Raw genomic sequence first — 11230 nt, forward strand, 5'->3', positions numbered from 1 at the left:
ACTTTCAGTTTGTTGTGATCTTCAAAAAGCGGACCCCCTGTTGGTGAGTTCTCAGCCTGCACACAGGCTACAGGCCAGGGTATCCTGATGACCACGGTGGCCGGGTCGGTGTGCGTGTCAGTCTGCTCCGTCGTGGTCCAAGTGTGCTGGTGGTTGCAGTGTGTTGTGTCACTCACTCGTTCCATGGCTTTTTAGCAGAACCAGTGGCCTGAGGGCTGCTTGGTCTGCTTGTGCCTCTGGCACCTACACCTAGGCTTCCTCATCCTAGATGCAGCAAGGGAGTCCACATCAGCCTCCCTTTAGATCGGCCAGGCTGTGCTCCTTGCCCTGCTCTGGGCTTGGAGAGATAGGGCTCTTGTAGGTGAGCCTACTGAAGACTGTCACTGAGACAGGGGCATAAGCTCTTGGCCTGGCAGATCCTAGCACTAGTAACCAGGCAGTGTTCCTTGGAAGTGGGGGTTTTGCAAAGGAGGTTACGGGGTTGCAGGCCTCAGGCATCCTACCTAGGACCTTCTTGACCATCTGGATGCCTGACCATACCAACAACCCTTAGACTGCCTTCAGTGACATCAGTCAGTGCCCTGGATTGGCTTTTGGGGAAGCCTTCCTCCCCACCGCTGAATCAGGAAGGAGCAAAGCCAGGACCCAGGCTGGCCCCAGGGCCCATGTGTGGTCTAACCTGTTCTGCCATTTTCATTGATCTAGGCGGGATTAAGGACACTGCATGACATTGGGCCAGAAATCCGGCGTGCTATATCGTGTGATTTGCAAGATGACGAGCCTGAGGAAACAAAACGAGAAGAAGAAGATGATGTGTTCAAAGTAATTATTCCACGCCTAGCTACACACTGGCCATCTGGAAATAGCAGGGCAGGACTCCAGTTTGGGCAGTTAATCAGCCACAGAAGAGTCTGGAGAATGCAGCCCATCCCCAGGGCCTAGAGGGGCTTTCAGACCACACCCTCCCCCTCTTACAGACCCTCCCCAGGCATCAGCACCTCTTCTAGGGCCAGGCCAGCTCTTTCCCTGAGCTTACCCAGCTTCCCCTCACTGCCTGCTTCTGAGGAGCTCGGCCACAGCCGCTGGCCCTGTGGATGAGCATCCTGAGTCCTTCTGGCAGCTGCCTTTGCTACCCTCCTCCTTCCCGGGCCAGCTCTTTGATCTGCCAGCTGGCTGTCAGTCCCCCAGCCCAGAGAGCATGCCCAACCTTGGGGCCACCAGCCAGCCCAGCTGGGTATAAGTCACCCCAACTTGGAGCAACTGGAAGAGCACACTCGAGTGACAGCCGACAGCTTGCTCCCCAGCTCAGGAAATCGGTAACCTTCCTCATCTCGGGGGGACCAACTGCCACACAGTCACATTCACCCTGATCATTGAGACACTCAGATTGTTTTACAGGGATCCTACGGAGCTTGCCTAGAATTTGTTTTTCATGTAGAAAAAGTTACCTAACATAGCTAGTCTGCATCAAATACTTGTTAAATTACCTGGTGTTGTCTCCCATTATTTTGCAGAGAAATGGTGCCCTGCTTGGAAACCATGTCAATCATGTTAATAGTGATAGGAGAGATTCCCTTCAGCAGACCAATACCACCCACCGTCCCCTGCATGTCCAAAGGCCTTCAATTCCACCTGCAAGTGATACTGAGAAACCGCTGTTTCCTCCAGCAGGAAATTCGGTGTGTCATAACCATCATAACCATAATTCCATAGGAAAGCAAGTTCCCACCTCAACAAATGCCAATCTCAATAATGCCAATATGTCCAAAGCTGCCCATGGAAAGCGGCCCAGCATTGGGAACCTTGAGCATGTGTCTGAAAATGGGCATCATTCTTCCCACAAGCATGACCGGGAGCCTCAGAGAAGGTCCAGTGTGAAAAGGTAACCTTGACAATGTGTTTGGACTTGCTCATGTGGTGTCTGCCCGTGTTGCGTCTAGTCCCAAGGAGCAAGGCAGGTCTGTGCTCTGTGCTCTGGGGCATGGAGGAGGTTCCCCGTAGGCATTTGTGTCAGGATCTGTGAGTGCCCCCCAGGTCACTGCTGCCTCTGACACTCTCCACGTGATGGACCTAAAGGATAAGGGCCACGTGCCATCCTACATCCTGTATGGGGTGCCAAGGGGCCTTAAAACAGCAGCAGCCACAAAATCCACCTCTCAATTGTGCTCACATACTGTGCGACAGGGGTTGGTGAATTGTTTCTCTAAAGGGTCAGTGAGTCAATATTTTAGGCTTTGAGAACCATACAGTCTTGCACCTTCTCAGCTCTGCCGTTGCAGTGTGAAATATGTAAGTGAATGGGTGTGTGGCTGTGTCCCATTAAAATTTCCCTATGGTCACTGAAATTTGAACTTCATATATTTGCATATGATGAGATACTTTTTGTCTTCAGATTTTTTTTTATGTTTTTCAATCCTTTATAACAATAAAACCTGTTCATAGCCCATGGGTCATACAAGGCCAGGTGGCAGCCACTATGTGGATGGCGAATCATAATTTCCTAAACCCTACTCTAGGAGGTAGCCTGATGTTTGCATTGTAAATTTGGTTGGAAATTAACTTTTATCTTCTCCCTCCTTCCCATGTTATGCCTTTCCTGGATAGAACCCGCTATTATGAAACTTACATTAGGTATGTGCTCATTACCTGTTTTTGTGTTAAATACTGTGATGGTATGTTACCAGCTGGCCTCTCTGAGTGCTGAAGAATGAGAAACACTTCTTTGAGCCAGCCTATTAAAGGTTATCATAATTCATGGCTGTGGACTCAGAGGTCAGAGGTTGTTGCTTCTAAGCAAAGGCACCTTCAGATCCATATCTCTGTCGACTCTGTTGCCATCCAAGGACTGGTGTCCACACACAAGGTGCACCCCATGGGCTGGCTCCTGCAGGCCTCACGCTGGCACTAGGAGCATCCATTGTGCATTTACAGGGGCCTCAGCCTGTGTGGCTGGCAGCTCCGGCTGCTCTCTGGGGTCAAGCTTCTTGTGGGTGCTTTGCAGCATGACCCAAACCTCCTGAAGGTCAGGAATGGGATCTTGTCATTTTCCCTGTAGCCCTCAAGATATGTGTAGTATATTCCACTCCACATGTATTGACCTGAGTTGAATTGTGGGCAGAATGCCCATTTTGTTGGGGGCCAAGGGAGGATGGGTCTTCCTGTGTCATGTTATCAAGTGAAGTCGGGAGCCATGTGGGCCCAAGTTGGGTGCAAGAAAGTGGAGAAGTCAGAGGAAGTGCCATCCTTCCATTGGAGAGAGGATTGACATCACCACGTCCTTCTCTGAGGACTGAGGCCAGGATGAGCCGGGTTTCAGGGAGACTTACCACATTCCTGGGGCAGGGCAGCCTTTGGAAACATGGTGGACATGTTCTGTGACAGTTTCCCCTGTGGCACTGTATCCAGAACTCACTCGACCTTCCTGATGTGATACAGCAGGAGGTCGGTGGCCAGGAAGCTCCTTTGTTCCAGGTTCTGAAGTCACACTGGGCTGGAGCTGGGGGACTAGAAGGAGAGGGAGGGATCAGAGCAGATGCCCTGGGAACCCAGGGTCTTTTTCCCTAGGTCCATTTTTTTGTTCTGTTCTCCAAATTGCACCTGTTCCTTTGGCTCCAAGGCCTCTGGACACAATGGTTTGACACCAACATTGTGCAGGGCACTGAGAGAGACCCTATCCTGGCCCGCAGGCACACCACACACACAGACACACACACGGTGCTGTTGCCAGAAGCCGGAACAGTCCAGTGCTGCCTGAGGCAGGTGCGTGCTGGGAGAAGCCAGGAGCACCCGGGCAGGGTTGCTGGCCACAGGCAGAGGTGCGGCTGCAGCAGGAATTATCTGCCGCCTGCCCAGGTTCTCAGATCCTCTCTCCCAACTGCAGGTCCGACTCAGGAGATGAACAGCTCCCAACTATTTGCCGGGAAGACCCAGAGATACATGGCTATTTCAGGGACCCCCACTGCTTGGGGGAGCAGGAGTATTTCAGTAGTGAGGAATGCTACGAGGACGACAGCTCGCCCACCTGGAGCAGGTGAGCTGCTCTGGCTCCTGTGGAGAGCGGGAGGCCGCCCTGCCCTGGTGCTCGGCCCGCTCCGGAAGCCAGGGCCACCGGCAGCTGCACTTGGGCTTCCCCTAAAAAGCAAAATGGGAGCAGAAACTCCAGGCAAGAGGGAGAGTGGAGCTGGAGAAAGAGAGCCGCAGAGAGGCAGGGTGAGGGCTATTCTTTCAGACCTGTTGCCTTATTTCCACTAGGGGCCTCTGAGGCCTTTTAGTGAAGGCTTGGGAAATGGGAGATGGGCCTGCTTCATGGCTGGGTTAATGCCTTTCCACCACCCCGTCTTTGGAGAGATCAGTTTTTGCTGAATTAACACTTGGAGCTCTGGCGGCCCCAGGGCTCTGTGTGCACGGCGGCTTGGCCAGCCTGGAGCTCGGCCAGGTCCTCATGCACAGCACCTGCCTCCTGCCACTTCAAGGGGTCTCTCGGGGAGATGAAGAAATGAGGGGTCACTCAGCAGAGGGGTCCATCTGGCTTCTCTCCTACAGAAAGAATGTTTGTTAGTACAATGGGCACTCTGCTTTAGGAGGCGTAGCAGGCGGCACAGGCGGATGAAAATCGCCCTCCACCCTCTTCTCTGAACCGCACCTCACTGTGACCAGGGGCCCAGTGAAGTGGAAGTGGAATGGCAGTGAGGTGGCTTCTGGCATCTGAGCCACAGCCTGACCCTCACCCTCTGCTCCCGCAGCCCTTCCCCGTGCCTCTCTCAAATGCCTGACTTCTGAAACCACTGACTCTGAGCCAGATGAACTCGTGTTCCCTTCTCTAGGGCTTTTGCTCACCCTGTGGCCCCTGCTTGGATGCCCTTACTCCGTCTGCTGGCCTCATCCCCCCTGTCAAGGGCCTGCTCTAGGGCCTTGCTTTTTATTTCCATGACTGGAATTGAAATCCCTCCCCCAACCCCCAGAAAAGAAAACCTCACGAACCGCATGAGTTCCTCTCTTCCAGCACTGGCCCTTTCCAGCTCGCATTTGATTTCTGTGTGCTCATGGCATTTTCTAAGCCCATTGAGGGTGGGGCTCATGCTTCATGCATCTTGGTGTCCTTGGTGCCCAGCACCTGGCAGAGGGAAGGCACTCAGGAGAGGGGCTCTCACGGAGGAAATGAGTGGGTGAGAGCCTGGCTCACAGGACATCTGCGATCCACATTTGCCCTGGAGCTGAGGGATCAAAACTGCCAGCACATCCCTCAGCACAGGCCTCCAGTCCTGTAATGGCCCTTGGTCTCCATCTGGAATCTTCCATGAAACTGAGGCCAGCCTTGTTCTCAGCCAATCCTACTGTGTCCAAGGGAGGAGGCGGGGAGAGGAGTATGGATGTCAGCCTGGCAGGGTTGAGTGACAGAGCTTGTTACCTAGAACCTTACTGCCCTCCTCTCTGACCTCCAGGCAAAACTATGGCTACTACAGCAGATACCCAGGCAGAAACATCGACTCTGAGAGGCCCCAAGGCTACCATCACCCCCAAGGATTCTTGGAGGACGATGACTCGCCCGTTTGCTATGATTCACGGAGATCTCCAAGGAGACGCCTACTACCTCCCACCCCAGCATGTGAGGCCAGATTTTTTGTTTTGGGTGGAACCTCCCGGGGAACAGTGTGCCTCTCCCCCAACCCCCGCTCTGGGGGCCGGTGATGGATGTGTGCTGCCGGGTCAGGATCCTTAGTCCTCAAGACCAGCCCCCAGCCAGAGAGTGTGTCTGCTTTCCTTCCTTTCTCATCCATATCTCACGTGATAGAGCTCTAGCCTCTTCAGTGCTATGCTTGACTCTCTTTGAGAAGAGAGAGGCTGTGGGGCCCTAAGATTGCATGCACACATCTGGTAAGGGGTGTTTTGCATACATAGCATTGTCTTTGAACCTGGGACCATCCTGAGAGGGAGGCAAACCACACACATGCTTTTGCTGTTGTCAGCCCTGCTGCACTCTGTGATGGGGTGACTGAGCCCCCAAAGGGGAAGAGTGGGCTCAAGTGCAGAGCTGGCTGTGCCCCAGGCCTGTCTTGCAAAACCCCATGCCTCTGAGGGCCACCTGGGCATTCTGGTGTCCATCTGTCCTCAGGCCCCTCCAAGCCTTATCCTCCTCCCTCATCTCTGCTCCTCCTCCCTCCCTCATCTTCCCTCCTCCTCCCTCATCTTCCCTCCTCCTGCATCTTCCCTCCTCCTCCCTCATCTTTCCTCCTCCTCCCTCATCTTCCCTCCTCCTCCCTCCCTCATCTTCCCTCCTCCTCCCTCCCTCATCTTCCCTCCTCCTCCTCCCTCATCTTCCCTCCTTCTCCTCCCTCCCTCATCTTCTCCTCCTCCCTCATCTTCCCTCCTCCTCCCTCCCTCATCTTCCCTCCTCCTCCCTCCCTCATCTTCCCTCCTCCTCCCTCCCTCATCTTCCCTCCTCCTCCTCCCTCATCTTCCCTCCTCCTCCCTCATGTTCCCTCCTCCTCCCTCCCTCATCTTCCCTCCTCCTCTCTCATCTTCCCTCCTCCTCCCTCATCTTCCCTCCTCCTCCGTTCCTCCCTCATCTTCCCTCCTCCTCCCTCATGTTCCCTCCTCCTCCTCCCTCATGTTCCCTCCTCCTCCTCCCTCATCTTCCCTCCTCCTCCCTCCCTCATCTTCCCTCCTCCCTCCCTCATCCTCCCTCCTCCTCCGTTCCTCCCTCATCTTCCCTCCTCCTCCCTCATGTTCCCTCCTCCTCCTCCCTCATTTTCTCTCATCTTCCCTCATCTTCCTCCTCCCTCATCTTCTATCATCTTCTTTTATCTTCCTCCTCCCTCATCTTCCCTCCTCCTCCTTCTTTTCCCTCCCCCTCTCCTCCCTCCTCCTCCCTCATCCCTCCTCCCTCATCTTCCCTCCTCCCCCCTCCTCTCCCTTGCCTTCCCTCCTCCTCCCTCACTTTCTCTCCTCCTCCCTCATCTTCCTGTCAAGTCTGTCAGTGCCCTCTGCTCACGGGGCAGGTTCTGGACTTGTTGGTCCCCTTCACTCTGGGGCCAGGAAACCCATCCCACCTAGAGGGGCTGGGGCTGGGGCTGGCTGCTTCCACCTGCTTTCCCTCTGCAGCGGTGGGTGGCAGGAGCTGGAGGATCTGGGTCATCCTGAGCAAGGAACTCCAGCTGGGGGAAGAGGTGCAGCCCTGGCCCCTTCCAGCCCTTGGCTGAACAGTTTCATTTTGGACATGTGGGCATTTTGCTGATGGTTAAGGACTATCCATTTCTGGAATTTCTGAGGAATGAAGCATATTTTTGAACAGGACTCCAGTAACCAAAAATAGCCGTGACACATCGGCTTCTGAGTCTGCCAACTGCATATACTATAAAGAGCACCACTGGGAGGTGCCCAGGGCCCTCTGCCTCACTCCAACTGTCACAGCCCCACTGGGGAGTGTGACCAGACCCATTTCCATGGTTAATATTTAATTCCTCAGCCCTGAACACATGCAGCTAAATGAAGTCACTCCATTCCCATAAATACTAGATGAAGCAGATGCAGGTGAGGCCGGGTGATGGCCCTCGCCCTTGTGAGTTCCACTGCCTTCCTCGGGCCTCGGCCTTTGTCTACTGCCTACTTGGCCAAGCAAGCAAGCACATGAATCCCACCAGCCACAGTGCCAGAGAGGAGCTGAGTGGGCAGGAGTGGCTGTGCTCTTGATTCGTAAGGTGGTTTTGCTTTGCTGCCCTGCAGCTCAGACCTTGGACAGGAAGAACATTTCCCTCCTCCACCTGTGTTCTCAGCTGCAGGGGGATTCCCTCCTCCTCCAGAGAGTGTTGTGCAGAGCACATGAGATCGTGGGGATCCCTGGAGCATTTTAGAAATGGAAAAGCACCACATACAGGAGAGGGACTGCTGCTCTCCTTTCCCAGCCCCCAGCCCGGCCATTCGATCTGGAAACCTATGCTCCACAGCACAGTTGGCCCCTGGGTGGTGCATGGAGGGAAGGCTTTCTGATGAGGCAGCCGTGTGTGTCCCATGTAGGCAACTGAACCAGGAGGCCCCACAGTGCGCACTGGGCACGAGAGACCAGGACTGGCTGTCTCGTTCCTCTCTGCTGGGCAGTGCCTAGCCAAGGACTCAGCCCGGTCTCTTGTGTGCGCCCCAGTGTGCCTGGGAGTCCTCTCCTGGCTAGGCCCTGGGCTTTCCAATAGAGGAATGAGGGGCATGTAGAGTTTTGCCAGGGCTGAGAAAGGAGGCCCTGTGATCCGAGAAAAGCAGCGGTCAAGATAGGAGCCATAGAAATGCCTTGTAAACGATAGGTGTGCTCTCGACAGAGGCCCCTGCAAGGGGTAGGAGGTTTCTGGGAGGAGGCTGCTGGCTGTCTTAGGGCCCCAGAATTCAGACTGATCTCCTGGGCCTGGTGCCCTGTGAAGCTGGGAGCTGTGGATTGTCTTGTGTGAGCCTCAACCTCTGTGTGAGCCTCTGTTGGAAGAGCTGTTAGCAGGACAAGCATTTTCTTAAAATTAGAGGTGTCCTTTGTTTGTCTTCAGTGCTAGAGAAGCTGAATCTTTCCCAACAAAAATAATTTGCTTATTACCTGGTCAAGCTGATCAGTGCAGGTAAAGTCCCTCCCTTTAAAACAGGTGTAAACACAGGAGCCCCAGCAAGATATGTCAGCCGCTGGGGACACTTAGGGTATCTGGAAGGTGACAGTGGGAAGTGTCGTGGGGTTCTGGCAGGACTTGTGTTCTTGCACTGAAGTGCTGTGCGCTCCCCACAGTATGCAGGGCCAGGGCTTCTGACTCGGATCAGCTGCCCTATGGGCTGCCTTCACTCCTCCTCCTGAGAACAGGCGAACGTTTAAAAGTAGTAAGTTCTCTTTGGGAGGCTGAGGCGGGTGGATCACAAGGTCAGGAGATCGAGACCATCCTGGCTAACACGGTGAAACCCTGTCTCTACTGAAAATACAAAATATTAGCCGGGCGTGGTGGCGGGCGCCTCTAGTCCCAGCTACTCGGGAGGCTGAGGCAGGAGAATGGCGTGAACCCGGGAGGTGGAGCTTGCAGTGAGCTGAGATTGCGCCACTGCACTCCAGCCTGGGTGACAGAGCCAGACTCCATCTCAAAAAAAAAAAAAAAAGTAGTAAGTTTGTACTTTAAAAAACATCCCTCACTGGGGCTTCTGCCTTCATCCTCTCCTCCTAACATTTGGAGACCTCACTACCTAATCTTTCTCTTGGACAAACCGCATGCTTCTTCCTGGGCTCGTTGCTGAGCATCCGGGGCCACCCTGACTCTGAAAGACGGTGTCCCGGCAGAGAACTTGCTTCACAGCTGCGTGATGCCCTTTGCTTTCCCAGCCCACCGGAGATCCTCCTTCAACTTTGAGTGCCTGCGCCGGCAGAGCAGCCAGGAAGAGGTCCCGTCGTCTCCCATCTTCCCCCATCGCACGGCCCTGCCTCTGCATCTAATGCAGCAACAGGTGAGCGGCCCACCTGGCCTTGTCCCCACACCTAGGGGCACCCCACATAGGACCCCCATCAGGTCACTCCCTTCTCCTTGGCCTTAAGCACCAGGAGGGAAGGAGAGAATCTTCACCTACAGTCTAGTTAATCTTTGTAACAATCCTGTCAAATAGCTATGGCCATGAGTCCCATGCTGCCCAAGCTCACACAAGTGACTGCTGGCATTTGAATCCAGGGAGCCAGCTGCCAAAGCTGGCCTCGCTGCCCAGGTGCCCCCACCACCTCTTCCTGGCATTGAATACAGAGCCTGATGTGATCTGAGCTCAGGGAGTGGGGGCCACTTGGCTGATTCTGAACAATCGGAGCAGCCCTTCATTTTCTCTAAGAAGTGGTTCCTTCATTAAGTTTATGGGTCCCTCCATGGGCAGGGCCCTGTGGGTACTATGCAGGGTTAACCTCCCCTGCCTACAAAGGGAGCAGTCTGGGGAGAACAATTTGCCCACGTTGAGGGCGGCTGCACAGGCAAGAGGGTGGGGCCGGAGCCCACTCACCAGGGCTTTCCCTCAAGGATAACAATATGGCGCTTTTTCTTTCTGAAAATATCACATCAGAGATGCCATTCATTCGTGCACGACAGGGTGGTGGGCATGGACCTGTGCTGTTTACAGACAGCGTTCCCCGTCCCTCTCTGCAGAGTGTGAACCCCAAGGTGCATCTGCTGTGGTGGGATTGTAAGACCGGGGCTTGTACCCAGTGCTTTAGCACATGCCAAATGCCGGCTCTAGGATGCATTACTCCAGAGCAAAGAGAACCAGCTGTTTTCCTATAAGTGCTGGGAAGTGGTGGTTTCCCCTGAATGTACTTCGGTATTTAAACCCAGCATGAACTGGGTGGTGTGTTCACACCCACAGCTTGTTGGGCTTCCCTGATTCTTCATTCTGAAGCAATTTCATGAATTAGCAACTGATACCTCCTTGGGAAAAGCCAAAGGAAATGCATTATGGATTCGGGGTAAAAGAAAGCACAGTCTGCTAGAAAACAAAGTCATCACCGCCCATTCATTCAGCGTACTTCAGTGTGCCCATGTCCTTTCCAAGTCCTTGCCTGGACTGCCCCTGGAGAGCGCAGCGCCGGTGCTTGGTCTGTGTGCAGAAGGTTTGAGGCCCGGACCTCTGAGAACCTCTGGTCTCCCAACAGTCCCCTCTTTCCTCAGATCATGGCAGTTGCCGGCCTAGATTCAAGTAAAGCCCAGAAGTACTCACCGAGTCACTCGACCCGGTCGTGGGCCACCCCTCCAGCAACCCCTCCCTACCGGGACTGGACACCGTGCTACACCCCCCTGATCCAAGTGGAGCAGTCAGAGGCCCTGGACCAGGTGAACGGCAGCCTGCCGTCCCTGCACCGCAGCTCCTGGTACACAGACGAGCCCGACATCTCCTACCGGACTTTCACACCAGCCAGCCTGACCATCCCCAGCAGCTTCCGGAACAAAAACAGCGACAAGCAGAGGAGTGCGGACAGCTTGGTGGAGGCAGTGAGTACGGTTCTTGGCCGTGGTGGGCAGGAAGCACCAGGAGCAGCAGAGGTGCAACTGTAACAGCAGGAAGGGCAGTGGTGGGAGGGCAGCCAGGCTGTGAGCTAGGCTGCCTCAATCAGACACCTCTGAGCAGCAGGAATGTACCTGAAGCATGAGTAAAAACTGGTCACCACCACTGGCTGCGGTGGCTTACGTCTGTAATCTCAGCACTTTGGGAGGCCGAGGCGGGTGGATCACCTGAGGTCAGCGGCTCAAAG

General features: G+C 54.6%; 1 protein-coding gene across 25 annotated transcripts in view; it reads left to right on the forward strand.

The window, feature by feature from the left end:
• The window catches only part of CACNA1D (calcium voltage-gated channel subunit alpha1 D), a 317826-nt gene that overhangs the window by 304697 nt on the left and 1899 nt on the right, over positions 1–11230 (forward strand). For 20 of the 25 annotated variants that reach the window (XM_016941301.3, XM_016941300.2, XM_016941295.3 and 17 more), the window contains 7 exons: positions 706–822; positions 1515–1882; positions 2605–2631; positions 3881–4030; positions 5442–5605; positions 9332–9453; positions 10650–10970. In XM_016941301.3, the coding sequence (XP_016796790.1) occupies positions 706–822; positions 1515–1882; positions 2605–2631; positions 3881–4030; positions 5442–5605; positions 9332–9453; positions 10650–10970 (1269 nt within the window). Of the gene's footprint in view, positions 1–705; positions 823–1514; positions 1883–2604; positions 2632–3880; positions 4031–5441; positions 5606–9331; positions 9454–10347; positions 10971–11230 lie in introns of those variants that run through there. The other 5 variants (XM_016941303.2, XM_016941289.3, XM_063806846.1 and 2 more) reach the window with 3 other exon arrangements.

This window comes from Pan troglodytes, chromosome 2 (genome assembly GCF_028858775.2).
Source record: "Pan troglodytes isolate AG18354 chromosome 2, NHGRI_mPanTro3-v2.0_pri, whole genome shotgun sequence".
Classification (NCBI taxonomy): domain Eukaryota; kingdom Metazoa; phylum Chordata; class Mammalia; order Primates; family Hominidae; genus Pan; species Pan troglodytes.